This window comes from Salvelinus sp. IW2-2015, unplaced genomic scaffold, assembly GCF_002910315.2.
Source record: "Salvelinus sp. IW2-2015 unplaced genomic scaffold, ASM291031v2 Un_scaffold1804, whole genome shotgun sequence".
Taxonomy (NCBI): domain Eukaryota; kingdom Metazoa; phylum Chordata; class Actinopteri; order Salmoniformes; family Salmonidae; genus Salvelinus; species Salvelinus sp. IW2-2015.
Genome location: NW_019943177.1, coordinates 82,137 through 98,708, shown reverse-complemented (window position 1 = coordinate 98,708; position 16,572 = coordinate 82,137). Strand labels below are relative to the sequence as shown.

The 16,572-nt window shown below is 42.6% G+C and overlaps 1 protein-coding gene across 1 annotated transcript; it reads left to right on the top strand.

Annotated features, from left to right (window-relative positions):
• The first annotated feature begins 54 nt into the window (after positions 1–54).
• On the top strand, positions 55–14,925 carry LOC112072025 (methylmalonate-semialdehyde/malonate-semialdehyde dehydrogenase [acylating], mitochondrial). Its single transcript, XM_024139436.2, has 12 exons — positions 55–221; positions 614–658; positions 840–914; positions 1,543–1,704; positions 1,910–1,988; positions 2,238–2,540; positions 2,898–3,019; positions 3,291–3,480; positions 5,336–5,517; positions 8,392–8,571; positions 14,167–14,265; positions 14,436–14,925. Exons 1-12 carry the CDS (start codon positions 183–185, stop codon positions 14,538–14,540), a joined length of 1,581 nt encoding a protein of 526 aa, XP_023995204.1. The 5' UTR covers positions 55–182; the 3' UTR covers positions 14,541–14,925.
• Positions 14,926–16,572: the final 1,647 nt, after the last annotated feature.

Here is a 16,572-nt window from a genome sequence, read left to right as displayed (position 1 = left end):
TGCTGTCTCATTGAAAGATCAAATAAAATGTGCAGCTTTTGCGTTTTCTACGTTCTCAGTCTGTTTGACTTCATGAACGTATAACTGCTAGATAGCTAACCTTATCAGTGGCCAGAGGTGTCTGTGTTTAGGGACTCTGGTGTGCGTACTTTGGGCTGAAAGCAATCATAGTCTCTTCTACCATGGCAGGGATTCTAGCGAGATCGTTATGGAGCAAAAAGGTCAACCACATTCCCGGTGCAGCTTTTCTAGCTAAATGCATTGTTTTATACTTGATTGGCTAGCTAGCTATATAAATTGCTAGCATAGTAGCATGGCACAGTAGCAAGTTAGCTAAGTATCGCCACACTTTTGAAAAAAAAGTCTAAGCAGTTATGTACGATTATTTCCTTTTTGGCATTGCAACATGTAACGTTAGCTATATTCTGTAGCATGCGGTCAATGCATGATTAACAGGTTGAACGAGTCAACTAGTTAGCGAACTAGCTTCAATGTCACAGTTAGTTAGCTTAGCTAACTAGTTAGCTAGCAGAAAGGTAGGGTTTTGGATCTTAGCTAGCTGGGCAATGGAAACGTAACGTTGAAAATGTATCCTCGTGTGTCCTCTCTTCAGGCACCACTTCGGATGGGTCTCATGTGTTATTCATCATCATCAGTGGTGAGTTAACATCTTGCAATCGTATAATAACTATATTTATGAGTGGTCGTATATATACTGTAGCTCGCTATCTAAGACTTGTATTAAAATATATGCTCATGCAATCTACACCTGCACAGACATGTTTGACATTGTCGATGACATGTCCATTGTGAGGTTGTCATTTCCTGTCTTCTTGCAGCCCACCACCAAGCTGTTCATTGACGGCAAGTTTGTAGAGTCCAACACCTCAGAATGGCTGGATATTCACAACCCTGTAAGTGTCAATGCTTACACACACACACACACACACACACACACACACACACACACACACACACACACACACACACACACACACACACACACACATCACAACAGGTGTACACAATGTATAAGCCGGTCGGGTTGGAAGTTGAATATGTCTTGAGGGTGTCATATTTAATCTGTATGATTTGCAAAGTGTAGAAATGGAAGCCTATTCTAACATTCACTATAACTCTGCATCTACTTCAGGGAAACTTGCTGTTGACTTGCTTTTGGCAAGGCAACTATATACGGCTGTTGAATGCGGAATCAGCTACACACCCAGAAGACCATAAATCTCTTCCCTACAAATAATTTAATCTAAATGTTAGCCTAAAAAGTATTTATGTATTATTTATAATGCTAAAAACCTTGGTAAAAGACAGAAATGTCCCCCTCAAGCATTCAGTCTCACTAAAAAGACCATAATGAAGCGCTATCTGACTCAACTGCCTATTCTACATGTCATGATATAATGTTGTACCTGTACACAATCAATTTTTATGTTACACCCTCCTGGACAGGCCCCTTATGTAGTGTGTCTCTGTTCACAATGACGTGATTATTTATCTATTGTCCTTCTTCTCTCCCTACCTCAGGCCACTAACGAGGTGGTGGGTCGCGTGCCCAAAGCCACCCAGACAGAGATGTTAGCTGCAGTAGAGTCCTGCTCCAGGGCCTACGCCTCCTGGGCCGAGACCTCCATCCTCACCCGCCAGCAGATCTTCCTCCGATACCAGCAGCTCATCAAGGAAAACATTGTAAGGAAAGGCCCTGGTCTGAAAACGGGCCTCCATAGGAATGGTTCCCAATACTTTGTTCAATATAATGCCTTTTGAGCTGTATTGAAAATCGTGATCCAAAGAATAAGCTACAAACATGTTTCTTTGCAACAACCGGGGCCTAAAACATGAATGTTCATCAAAGATGATTGGTTAATTTATTTATTTTCATCTGTGTTTTCAGAAAGAGCTAGCCAGGCTGATCACCCTGGAGCAGGGCAAGACTCTGGCTGACGCGGAGGGAGACGTCTTCAGAGGATTGCGTAGGTAGACCAGTCATGCTAAGTAGGCATGGGGAAATGGGAGAAAATGTTTGAACTGATTGAAACAGGGAGATAACAACTTGTCTCTGTAGTCTGTATTGAAGTCTCTGTTCTGCAATCGCTATCTCCTTGCACCACAAATATTTGACCCTCTGCCCACCACTTGTATGTCTTTCACTGCTACTCTTATCTCTACCTCCACATATACTGTTTGACCTTGGCTTTACTCACTGTCTCTCTGCCCCCTAGAGGTGGCAGAGCACGCCTGCAGCATCACCTCCCTGATGCTGGGGGAGACCCTGCCCTCCATCGCCAAAGACATGGATACCTACACCTACCGCCTGCCCATCGGGGTGTGTGCTGGTATTGCCCCCTTCAACTTCCCTGCCATGATCCCTCTGTGGATGTTCCCCATGGGTATGGTGTGTGGCAACACCTACCTGATGAAGCCTTCCGAGCGCGTGCCAGGATGCACCATGCTGCTGGCCAAGCTGCTGCAGGACGCAGGGATGCCCGACGGGACCCTGAACATCATCCATGGACAGCACGCTGGTAAGACCAGAGGGCGTGTGTGTGATGAGTCTTTATAAAACCTGCTATTGAAGTGTGTCCTGTTTCCCAGGATGTAAGGAAAAACCAGGCTATGCTGATCATGTGTGTTAGTTAGTGCCTGAGGTACATTGGTACTCTTTGAATGTCCTGTCGACCCAGCACTTTATGTTAAGTGAACGCTTAGCTTAATGTGTGTGTAGGTAAATGTGTTTAAGTGCCGTAGGGGGTAGCAGTCCATATAGGAAACACTGTTTGTTTTGTTGCAGGTTTCATTTCCAAGGTGATTACACCGCCATCTTGTGCCCTTAGTACCATGTTGAGGAGTGAAATAATATGACCTTTGACCTCTTTCCGTAGCTGTGAACTTCATCTGTGACCACCCTGCCATCAAGGCCATCAGCTTCGTGGGCTCCAACCAGGCAGGAGAGTACATCTACGAGAGAGGATCCAAGAATGGAAAGAGAGTGCAGTCCAACATGGTAAATATGATAACCGAATAGGGTCTGTGAATAGGGTCAATTGGGGACTAAACGAATGAAGGGAACCCTTAGATGCTTAGGGAAATATGTCTGTCTTAAATTGTCTACAGTGCCCTTAACCATACTGCAAGATGAATAGTTCTACCACATTATCAATCCTGAACCAGTAGATGGCTAAAGTTCCTTGAGTTTCTTATTGCTTAGGTCTGTCTTTGCACATTCCGAAAACGCATGGCAGTAAACCTACCAACCCTTYTATTCTGCCTCGTAGGGAGCTAAGAACCACGGTGTGGTGATGCCTGACGCAAACAAGGAGAACACTCTGAACCAGCTGGTGGGCGCGGCCTTCGGCGCTGCAGGACAGCGTTGTATGGCTCTCTCAACCGCCATTCTCGTAGGCGAGGCTCGTGAATGGCTCCCAGAGCTGGTGGAGCGCTCCAAAGCCCTGCGCGTCAATGCAGGTACAGTGCCTTGCAAAAGTATTCACCCCCTTGGCGTTTTTTCCTATTTTGTTGCATTACAACCTGTCATTTAAATGGATTTTTATTTGGATTTCATGTAATGGACATACACAAAATAGTCCAAATTGGTGAAGTGAAATGAAAAACGGAAAAGTGGTGCGCACATATGTATTCACCCCCTTTGCTATGAAGCCCCTAAAATAAGATCTGGTGCAACCAATTACCTTCAGAAGTCACATAATTAATTAAAGTCCATCAAAGTCCACCAGTATGTGTGTATATATATACATACATACATACATACATACATACATACATACATACATACATACATACATACATACCTGTTTTGAAAGATCCCAGAGTCTGCAACACCACTAAGCAAGCGGCACCATGAAGACCAAGGAGCTCTCCAAACAGGTCAGGGACAAAGTTGTGGAGAAGTACAGATCAGGGTTGGGTTATAAAAAATATCAGAAACTTTGAACATCCCACGGAGCACCATTAAATCCATTATTAAAAAATGGAAAGAATATGGCACCACAACAAACCTGCCAAGAGAGGGCTGCCCACCAAAACTCACAGACCAGGCAAGGAGGCCATTAATCAGAGGCAACTGAGAGACCAATGATAACCCTGAAGGAGCTGCAATGCTCCACAGCGGAGATTGGACTATTTGTCCATAGGACTACTTTAAGCCGTACACTCCACAGAGCTGGGGTTTATGGCAGAGTGGCCAGAAAAAAGCCATTGCTTAAAGAAAAGAATAAGCAAACACGTTTGGTGTTCGCCAAAAGGCATGTGGGAGACTCCCCAAACATATGGAAGAAGGTACACTGGTCAGATGAGACTAAAATTTAGCTTTTTGGCCATCAAGGAAGACGCTATGTCTGGCAGAAACCCAACACCTCTCATCACCCCGAGATTACCATCCCCACAGTGAAGCATGGTGGTGGCAGCATCATGCTGTGGGGATGTTTTTCATTGGCAGGGACTGGGAAACGGGTCAGAATTTAAGAAATGATGGATGGTGCTAAATACAGGGAAATTCTTGAGGGAAACTTGTTTCAGTCTTCCAGAGATTTGAGACTGGGACGGAGGTTCACCTTCCAGCAGGACAATGACCCTAAGCATACTGCTAAAGCAACACTTGGGTGGTTTAAGGGGAAACATTTACATGTCTTGGAATGGCTTAGTCAAAGACCAGACCTCAATCCAATTGAGAATCTGTGGTATGACTTAAAGATTGCTGTACACCAGCGGAACCCATCCTACTTGAAGGAGCTGGAGCAGTTTTGCCTTGAAGAATGGGAAAAAATGCCAGTGGCTAGATGTGCCAAGCTTATAGAGACATATTCCATAAGACTTGCAGCTGTAATTTCTGCAAAAGGTGGCTCTACAAAGTATTGACTTTGCGGGGGTGAATAGTTATGCACACAAGTTCCGTTTTTTTGTCTTATTTCTTGTTTGTTTCACAAGAAAAAATATATTGCATCTTCAAAGTGGTAGGCATGTTGCGTAAATCAAATGATACAAACCCCCAAAAAATCTATTTCAATTCCAGGTTGTAAGGCAACTAAATAGGAAAAATGCCAAGGGGGTGAATACTTTCACCAGGCACTGTACCTCTCACTCTTTTACCTAAAGGGACTTTCAATACCCTGTGTGGATTTATGATTATTATTTTTTTCCTCAGCAGAACTTCTTACAAATCAAAATGGTTTCCCCCTATGTGTGAGAACATTTATTTAATTCAAATGGTACATCCAATATGACCACCAGCGCCAGTCCGCATAGTGTATGTCATAGAATAGAGTTCTAATTGTGTGTTTTCTTCCTCTCTGTGTGTGTTTAGGTGACCAGCCGGGTGCCGACGTTGGTCCTCTGATCTCCCCTGAAGCCAGGGCCCGTGTTGAAATGTTGATCCAGAGCGGCGTGGACGAGGGAGCTACGCTGCTGCTGGATGGACGCAATGTCCACGTCAAAGGATACGAGAATGGAAACTTTGTAGGGCCCACCATCATCGGCAACGTTACGGTAGGGGGGGGGGGGTCTCTATAACCGACCTGGCTTTGAACCCAGGTCAGCGGAGTGATTTACTGTTTTCTTTTTTTTGAAAAAATATATAACGGGATGGATCAGCTTTAATATTGTGGATAGATTGTAGCTTCCGTCAATGTAATTGTCTGCATCATTTCCACATCACTGAAATGATGTATGAACGTAGATATATATAACAATATACTATATATATATAACAAACACCACAACATAATAATATAATATACTATAATAATATAATATCACTAGTATATCACACACATACACAACGAGCAAACACCACACACACACACACACACACAGTTGAAGTCTACGATTACATACGAGCCAAATACATTTAAACTCAGTTTCACAATTCCTGACATTTAATCCTTGTAAAAATTCCCTGTCTTAGGTCAGTTAGGATCATCACTTTATTTTCAGAAGTGAATGTCAGCAATAATATGGGAGAGATTTATTATTCAGCTTTTATTTCTTTCATCACATTCGCAGTGGGTCAGAAGTTTACATACACTCATTAGTATTTGGCATTGGCTTTAAATTGTTTAACTTGGGTCAAATGTTTCGGTAGCCTTCCACAAGCTTCCCACAATAAGTGAATTTGGCCCATTCCTCCTGACAGAGCTGGTGTAACTGAGTCAGGTTTGTAGGTCTCCTGTCTGCCACACGCTTTTTCAGTTCTGCCCACAAATTTTCTATAGGATTGAGGTCAGGCTTTGTGATGGCCTACAATAATTTGACTTTGTTGTTCTTAAGCCATTTTGTCACAACTTTGGAAGATATGGCTTGGGGTCATTGTCCATTTGGAAGACCCAAGCTTAACTTCCTACTGATGTTCTTGAGATGTTGCTTCCAATATATCCACATCAATTTTATATCCTCATGATGCCATCTATTTTGTGAAGTGCACCAGTCCCTCCTGCAGCAAAGCACCCCCACAACATGATGCTGCCACCCCTGAGCATCACACTGGTTGGGATTGTTCTCAGTTGGCAAGCCTCCCCTTTTTCCTAAAACATATTGATGGTCATTATGGCCAAACAGTTTTCTATTGTTTCATCAGACAAGAGGACATTTCTCCAAAAATGTTGGATGTTCTCCCCATAGTGCAGATACAAACCGTAGTCTGGCTTTTTTTATGGTGGTTTTGGAGCAGTGTCTAGCAGGCCTCAGGTTATGTCTATCGGACTCATTTTACTGTGGATATAGATACTTTTGTACCAGTTTCCTCCAGCATACAAGGTCCTTTGCTATTGTTGTGGATTGATTTGCACTTTTCGCACAAAAGTACGTTTCATCCTCTAGGAGACAGAACACGTCTCCTTCCTGAGCGGTATGATGGCTGCGTGGTCCCATGGTGTTTTATACTTGCGTAATTGTTTTGATTTTCCCATGATGTCAAGCAAAGAGGCACTGAGTTTGAAGGTGCCTGAAACAGGTACACCTCCAATTGACTCAAATGATTCAATTAGCCTATTGGAGGTTACTGTGGATGTATTCAAGGATGTGCGTCTCGGTCTAACTTGGGCAGTTTGTTAGCCATCCTGTACTGTCCCGCAGTCACATACATGATCCTGTGCAGGTGTGTTACGCAAGCGAGGACGATCAGACTGTCTCGACCTGCTCCCTGTACGCTGCTAGGAGTCTCACAGTACTGACATTGCAATTTATTGCCCTGGCCACATCTGCAGTCCTCATGCCTCCTTGCAGCCTGCCTAAGGCACGTTCACGCAGATGAGCAGGGATCTTGGGCATCTTTCTTTTGTTGTTTTTCATAGTCAGTAGAAAGGCCTCTTTTGTGTCCTAAGTTTTCATAACTGTGACCTTAATTGCCTACCGTCTGTAAGCTGTTAGTGTCTTAACGACCGTTCCACGGGTGCATGTTCATTAATTGTTTATGGTTCAATGAGCAAGCATGGGAAACGGTGTTTAAACCCTTTACAATGAAGATCTGTGAAGTTATTTTTATTTTTACAAATTATCTTTGAAAGACAGGGTCTTGAAAGAGACATTTCTTTTTTGCTGAGTTTATATAACATTCAGTTTGCAAGAAATTTGTGTCATTTCAGTTTTGATTGACTGTTAGCACGCTTAGCTAAATCCTAGGTTTCCACATCTACAAACTATACAGGTTACTGTATTTCATAGATCATGTACATTTTGGTGAACCATCTCCACTACACTTGGAAGGGTCATGCATCAATGGAGTATCTCAGAACAACGTTGAACCTTGGTACAGTGGAAATTACACTTTGACATAAGTAAAAACAAATATATACAAACTTTTGACATACCAGTGTTAGGTTCTAAAGGAACCTTGTAAAATTTCATGGARGCTTAATAAAGCTCAAACCAAGTTTATACCCCCATTGGGTCATACAGCTGCATAAGACAAAAGACATATTCACACAAGCACTGATATTTAACCCTTTCTCCTATGGAGAGTCTCCTACACATCTGAACAGCCAATGCATCTCTGTTGCGTGACAGAACCGTAGTGATATCTGTACTTCCTCACTTCATCTGACCTCTGCCCCAAAGTGCTCACTCCTCTCCAACTCACGGCTGTTATGTTGACTCGTACCAGACTGTCTTTTTTCCTCCCGTAGGATCCCTGATGGCAATAACATATCCGGACAGAATGTAAACGTTATACATTCCCCTCTCCTCCTGAATAACTATTTCATATTCTCAGAACCCAACACGACAATCTAGGGCTACAAAACCTAGATAAAAAAAATAAAAATAAATTATCTGGACATTTCTGACAAGTTATCAATAGCTCTCTAAAGTATGTAATGATGAGGAAAACTGATGATGCACTACTCAGGCTTTTTCTCCCCTCCACAGCCAGCGATGAAGTGCTATACAGAGGAGATCTTTGGGCCGGTGCTGGTTGTTCTGGAGGCTGACACTCTGGATGAAGCSATCTCCCTGGTCAACAACAACCAGTACGGCAACGGAACCGCCATCTTCACCACCAACGGCGCCACCGCCCGCAAGTACACACACGAGGTGGATGTCGGACAGGTGAGCCATAGTTCAGAGACTTCCGGTAGGTGCGTGGGGAAGTAAGACTTGTGTGATTGGCGTCCAACAGTACAAGTATTTCCCATTTAACTTCATTTCTAGATAGATGGGCGACTATGCAGTGATTCATAGCTTGTGGTAACTCTGCGGATYATTTGATGCAACTTTAATTACATTTTAGTTATTTAGCAGATGCTCTTATCCAGAGCGACTTACGGTAGTGAGTGCATAAATTTTTAATTCGTACTGGTCCCCCGTGGGAATCGAACCCACAACCCTGGCGTTGCAAATGCCATGCTCTACCAACTGAGCCATACGGGGTCATCTATTGTTTACCGCACTATTTTTGTTGTGTATGCAAGTCTTTGTCATGGGTCGTTGAAGGTGTAATTTGTAGGTTAACGTTGGGCTGTATAATTGTGTGTGTTAGGGTTTAATAGCWGGAACCGAGTTACTGAGATAAATTATGGTGAGAAACCAGTAAATGATAATAAGTAATTTTTATGAACAGTGTAACGTAAAACTTACTATTAAATGATATGCAATGTCTAAATCTGGCTTTTCTACAGCCTTCTCTGCTGGTTCATCTGTGTGTGTGCTGTTTTAGTCTAACGTAGGCCTATTTACTTACAAAAAAGAAATGGCCATAAATTCAATGCGCTGTGTGTGACTGGTTCTCCTACAGTACTATGCCATTGCAAACAGTAAGTAGGCCTATAGGCTAGGCTACATCAGATCAACGGTCAAAAATGATGTCCATAGCTTATACCAGGGGTCGTTTTTTTATTTCATTTTAAAGAAAATATTTGGCCTCCCCAAAGTTTAGGAATTTAGTTTTTGGTAAAAATACTAAAATCACCAGGAATTCAGCTAAAAAATAAATACCTTTTTTTAGGAAATCTTCTCCCCAGTATTCCAAATAATAAAAAGAGACATGATTGTGTCTCAATGTAATCAAGGTATCAAATTATGACAGTTGGTATTTTCAAATACAATCTCTTTTTGGGGTAAGTTGTGGTCAATTTGCAGTGTACAAATGATTATAATTAAGGTTGGATGTGCCTGACTTCATTAAATTGTTCAACAGCAGTCGACAAGGTCGTTCTGGCTCTGAGGGCTATAATGCGCTAGGGTTGTCAAATAGACAATGCGCCAATCCTATCCTACCTGGCAAGGTATAATTTGATATGGAATCTTTTCTTAATTTATAGACTAATCAACAGTGATAAATAGGCCATGGACATGTGTGTATTTGTTTCTATTTTAATAATTGTCCATTTCATCTTCATACTATCGCATTGCTGTCCCCTTCATACTTATCAATTCATTATCTTATAGCCTACTTTCAGAAAGCCTAAGGTTTTTAATTTAAAAAATATATATGTTTCAAGGAAAGGTGAAGTATTTGCTCTTGTCTGACATACACTGGTGGCTTTGATTGACAAGTCCATTTATGGGGAGGGGGGGGGGTGAGTTCGCTGATTCTCTCTATTTATTAGGTACACCACCCCATTCATGAAAATGGATCACTCCTACAGACACTGAGTCACATGGCCGTGGCTTGCAATATAAAGCAGGCAGACCGGCATCAAGGCATTCAGTTACTGTTTCGATTGAACGTTAGAATGGGCAAAATTAGTGACGTAAGCAACTTTTAAGCATTTTTGATGTACCAATTCCATGGTATAGGGTGTATGAGTTGAGATATAAAACACCGCGAGATTCAAGACTGTGTTTTTCAGCTAAAATTATTGTACAGAATGCTTGCCACCAACAAAATGTTGAATATTTGGGGCATGCAATCATCGCAACTCTGCAGATTTTGTTGTGAGGATACAGAGTCAATAGACAATTTGTTTTGTTATTGCCCTCAGGTAGCCTGTTTCTGGTCTTGGGTTCAAGAATGGCTAAAAATGCATAAAATTGACCCTAGAAATAGCATTGTTGGGAGATCTGGAGAGACCTGGTCAGTCAATTACTAATACTCGTAGTAAAAGTATCTTCAACTCGCAGTCTGTGGATTCTATTCGATTAGATTCAAATTGTATGTAAAACATCACAGCGTAGTTGAAAGAGATATATAGATAGATATGGTGCGTCGAAATCTGAAGAGGGTGGCCGGCAGAGACGTGTGGGCTGAGGGTTGGTATATGGGAGTGGAGTTGCTTGGCGGGGGATAGAATGACGGTCAAAGATTTTTTTTAACGTAACAAAAAGTATGTTTGAATGACACTGAGGGGCGGTATCATTACAGCTAATGCCTGTTTGCCTGAGGCTGATGGCGTGCAGGTGTTTGTACACCTGCATATACACACACACACACACTCATTCAAATGCACACTCACATGGAAATAGTGCCATACATGCACTCAAACCTATTCAGTTGGCCTTGCTGTTAAGACTTAAAAAGGACAACAAAAATCATGTTTTTTTTTGCATCGTTTTCCTTTTCTATCTTTGGTTCATTTCGTTGGTTGTTGGTGTATTGGACGAGGGATGGGTGGGGTTCTTGGATGGTTGAGGGGCAGCTCTTGGTGAACTGTGGGGGGGGGGGGATCTTGGAGTGCTGGTGGCCTGGCGGTTGGGAGTTTGGGCCGGTGGCTGATGGGTCGCTGGTTCGGGTCCCCGTTTTTTGATCTGGTGGGAGATCTGCCGACGTGTCCTTGAGCAAGGCATTGACCCTGGTTGCTTCTGTGTCACTCTGGTTGGGAGTCTGTTAGATGACTGATTTAAAAAAAAATATATTCAATAAAAATACATTTACTTTGAGCATGGTATGATCTTCGGGGTCTAGGGTTTTCCTGAGAATGGTGCGAAAAACAAAACATTTTGTCAGTCAGCGGCAGTCCTGCGGGCAAAAACAGCTTGTTGATGAGAGGTTGAAGGAGAATGGCAAGAATCGTGCAAGCTAACAGGCTGGCCACAAACAGACAAATAACGGAGCAGACCGGCATCTCACAACTCATCGATCCTTGTCACAGATGGTCAATTGCAGCAGACGACCACACCGTGTTCCACTCCTATCAGCTAAAAAAGAAGCGGCTCCAGTGGGCATGCGATCACCAACACTGGACAATTGAGGAGTGGGAAAAACGGCCTGGTCCGACGAATCCCAGTTCCTGCCGCATCATGCTGATGGCAGTTAGGATTTGGCATGAGTCAATGGACCCAGTCTAGTAGGGGCGGTGTATCGCGTCAGCATGGACCAACATACCTGTGGAACGTTTCCGACTTGTAGAATCAATGCAACTGAGAATTCAGGATGTTCTGGAGGCAAAGGTAGATCCGACCCGGTACTAGATGGGAAATATCGTAAGTTTATTTTTGAAGTGTCTGTCCTATATCTGAGAGAGAAAGATCTGTAGTTTGTTGTTGGCACATTTAACCCTTTTTTAGGCACTAAACTACTTCCATATACAGTGCATTCGGGAAAGTATTGAGTCCCCTTTACTTTTTCCACATTTTGTTATGCCTTATTCTAAAATGTGTTAAATACATTTTCCCCCCTCAATCTACACACAAAATCCGCCTTCATGACAAAGCGAATAAAGGTTTAGAATTTTTTGCAAATGTATTAAAAATACATTATTTACGTAAGTATTCAGACCCTTTGCTATGAGACTCAATTGAGCTCCGGTGCATCCTGTTTCCATTGATCATCCTTGATGTTTCTACTTATTGGAGTCCACCTGTGGTAAATGCAATTGATTGGACATGATTTGGAAAGGCACACCTGTCTATATAAGGTCCCACAGTTGACAGTGCATGTCAGAGCAAAAACCAAGCCATGAGCTCGAAGGAATTGTCCGTAGAGCTCCGAGACAGGATTGTGTCGGCACAGAACTGGGGAATGGTACCAAAACATTTCTGCAGCATTGAAGGTCCTCAAGAACTTAGTGGCCTCATCATTCTTAAATGGAAGAAGTTTGGAACCACCAAGACTTTTCCTACTGCCAGGTCAAACGGAGCAATCGTGGGGGAGAAGGGCCTTGGTAAGGGAGGTTACCAAGAACCCGATGGTTACCAAGAACCCGATGGTCACTGATAGAGCTCCAGAGTTCCTCTGTGGAAATGGGAGAACCTTCCAGAAGGACAACCACCTCTGCAGCAGTCGACCAAGCAGGCCTTTATGGTAGAGTGGCCAGACGGAAGCGACTCCTCAGTAAAAGGCACATGACAACACACTTGGAGTTTGCCAAAAGGACTCTGACCATGAGAAACAATGTTCTTTGGCCTGAATGCCAAGCGCCACGCCTGGAGGAAACCTGGCACCATCCCTACGTTGAAGCATGGTGGTGGCAACATCATGCTGTGGGGCTGTTTTTCAGCGCAGGGACTGCCAGACTAGTCAGGATTGAGGGAAAGATGAACAGAGCAAAGTACAGACAGATCATTGATGTCAACCTGCTCCAGAGCATACTAATATTTTCAGTTGTGTATTTTTCCATTTAGTATATGATATTTTTCCCCCCCCCCTCATTGCTGCATCCTCTTTTTTTACCTTTAACTAGGCAAGTCAGTTAAGAACAGGGTTAACTGCCTTGTTCAGGGGCAGAGCAACAGATTTTTACCTTGTCAGCTCAGGGATTCGATCTTGCAACCTTTCGGTTACAAGTCCAACACTCTAACCCCTAGGCTACCTGCCGCCCCAACTGCACCCTCTAGCGGCTTTGAACAACATATTGCCACAGAGAATGAACGCAGCAGTATTTGTGACGTTATGTGAAATTGTTCAGAAAAGTGGAGGGGGAAAAAATTCATCGAACTTGGTGTGACTGGTTCAGTGCGTCAAATTAGTTTTTTTCTAGGGGGGGGGGGGATTCCTTGCCAATCTGAAACTTCTTAATTTGTGTACTAGACTATATTTAGAGAACATGAAAAATAATAATGCTACTGATGATAACGAAGTGTAATAGTGAAGTTTCAGAGAAAAGCCACGTTTTCTTTTGAGTCTGATATGCGCAAATCCCCTCCCCCTGGCCAATTACCGTAACTTCAATTTCAAGACCGTCACAGCCCTAATCACAACTGGTGAGAGGATATGCTGAGAAAGAAGGGCAAATTAGCAGATATTAGACCCTTAGGCTACAGCATAGCTTCTATACATTTTAATTGCTCACTATATGTGCAGGCTACACACAACCTCTCGACGCAGTTATGGTCGATAACGTTCAATCTCCAGCTCACATTCAGATCTCCAAACCAACGTGTGACACTGGTAGAGGCTGAGAATATAAACTGTTGCTAATCACAAAACGGCTGATGCACTGTGTCCACAAAAGCGCTTGAGGAAATAGACATTTGCAACATTGTTTCATGATGTTATGCTAACAAAAGCAAACGCACTGTGGGCCAACTGGTTAGATTTTCGATCAACTGCGATATCTATGGTGCTGAATCTCCGCTGGCCTAGGGCTACTATTAGTTTATCTGATTTATTCAGGGGATAATCTGAGTCATCACAAACGGATGATCATAAAGTAAAAACAACGTCCGATAGCCAGGAGCAAGAGGAGAGAAAAGGCCCAACAAAGCTGTCTGACATCTTTTTCGGGGGAAATATTAAACCCTACTGTGTGTGCGTTTCTCATATAGATTGGCGTGAACGTGCCCATCCCTGTCCCCCTTCCCATGTTCTCCTTCACTGGCTCCAGAGGTTCTTTCAGGGGCGACACCAACTTCTATGGCAAACAGGTTAGCTCGCAACAACCAGCACAAGCCCACAACTGTTTCTCACCCATCGATTTTTATCATATGACCATATTGGTCCTAATTGATAGTTTCTGCAGTCAACTATACAGTATGAGGTGGACATTTTCTAGTGTTGACTGTCTGCTCCTCTTCTCTGTGTTGTCTCTCTACAGGGCATCCAGTTCTACACTCAGATCAAGACTGTTACATCACAGTGGAAGGCCGAAGACGCCACCACGAAGAGCCCAGCCGTTACCATGCCGACCATGGGACGCTAAACGGAATGTACACTTGTTAATGTGGTGTTCTCTACCTGGCACGACGTTCTACATACTGACTGACATGCGTTAACATTCAGAAGGGGTTAGCAGCCAAGGGGTACGAACAACTGATAAGTCTATTGCAGTCATGGAATATGTTTTATACAGAGTGTACTATATGAGAAAAGTTTTTGTATTTGAGTTTGACCCTGTTACTGAAATTGCTTCCTGTAGGGTGATGGCAGATTTTAATCTGAAATGTACTGTTACTGTAGCAACAAATCCTCTGTTCAAACACTGGTCATATGCTGGTGGAATGCAATGGGTGAGAGATGTCCGGCGGCAGGTAGTCTAGTGGTTAGAGCATTGGGCCAGTAACCGAAAGGTTGCTGGATCGAATCCCCGAGCTGACAAAGTAAAAATCTGTTGGCTGCCCCTGAGCAGGCCACTGTTCCCCGGTAGGCTGTCATTGTAAATAAGAATTTGTTCTTAACTGACTTGCTTACTTATAAAGGTTACATCTTAAGAATATTTTATTTATTTTTAAGATCTTTCTCAGCTTGCATCCTAACTCTAACTATTAGGAGGGGGACAGCAGGACACCATAGATAAACAGCTTCACCCAGTCCCTTGTGGGCATTAGTGTTCCCAATCTGTGTAACGGAGACACTAGCTAGGTTTCCATCCAATTGGCGATAGATTCATGCAAATATTCTAAAATCTGCATACAATGTGAATTTTCTCACCAGAGATGTTGCCGATTTTAAAGGCTGTGTGTTATGACGAGGTGCACATATAAACTATTGCAGTTAAATTCCCATGTACCGAATCAAAAAATACACTGTAAATTGGTTTCCATCGCATTTAACTCTGATGGTTTTGTCACATCAAATGTTGCATTATATAGCGAATGTTTTGTTTTCGAAATGATAGTTTTCGGATTTGACCATATTAATGACCTAAGGCTCGTATTTGTGTGTTTATTATATTAAAATTAAGTCTATGATTTGATATTCGATAGAGCAGTCCGACTGAGCGGTGGTAGGCAGCAGCAGGCTTTCATTCAAACCGCACTTTCCTTCGTTTGCCAGCAGCTTTTCGCAATGCTTGAAGCACAGCTCTGTTTATGACTTCAAATCTATCAACTCCCGAGATTAGGCTGGCAATACTATAGTGCCTATAAGAACATCCAATAGTCAAAGGTCTATGAAATACAAATGGTATAGAGAGAAATAGTCCTATAGTAACTACAACCTAAAACTTCTTAACTGGGAATATTGAAGACTCATGTTAAAAGGAACCACCACTTTTAAATGGAAGCCAATTTGATTGTCGCTGACTATTTCTTTGTTACATTATAATACAATTACCCATAGAAAATACATCTCACCTGCGTTTATTTTAAAAATGTAAATAAAATAAAATACAATTTATATTGACTCATTTCTGGAAATTTTTTGGGGGGTAGGCCTATCCCTGGCTGCTCCTCTGCTGGAAACAGCATGCTTTCTTGAGTGGTAGTAGAAGGACCACACAACATATCACGTTATTCCAAGTTTACTGCGATATGATGGTTATTATATTAATATTTGAGCATAAAGGTGTTTCCACTGGCATTTCTAATATAACTAATTGTACAGATACAAAAACATCCCACCTCACCTTAACTAGTGTATTTTGTTTTGTCGACATTTGGAAAGTTTACTGACATTTTGCTGTTTCCATAATGTTTTTTTTATCTGAAATGTGCATTATTCACATAAAAAGGTTTAATGGAAACCTGGTTAGTGACACTGGGCACATCATTGTTTCTACAAATGTATTTTGTGCTAACCGGTCTCTGTTAGTATTTCAGTGAGTATACATTAGAATAATCCAATTTGTGATGTTAGTGCCGAGACCTCTGCTCCTGAGTGGCGCAGCGGTCTAAGGCACTGTATCACAACCGGCCGTGATTGGGAGTCCCATAGGGCGGTGCACAATTGGCCCAGCGTCGGTAGGGTTTGTCCGGGGTAGGCCGTCATTGTAAATAACTGACCTGCCTAGTTAA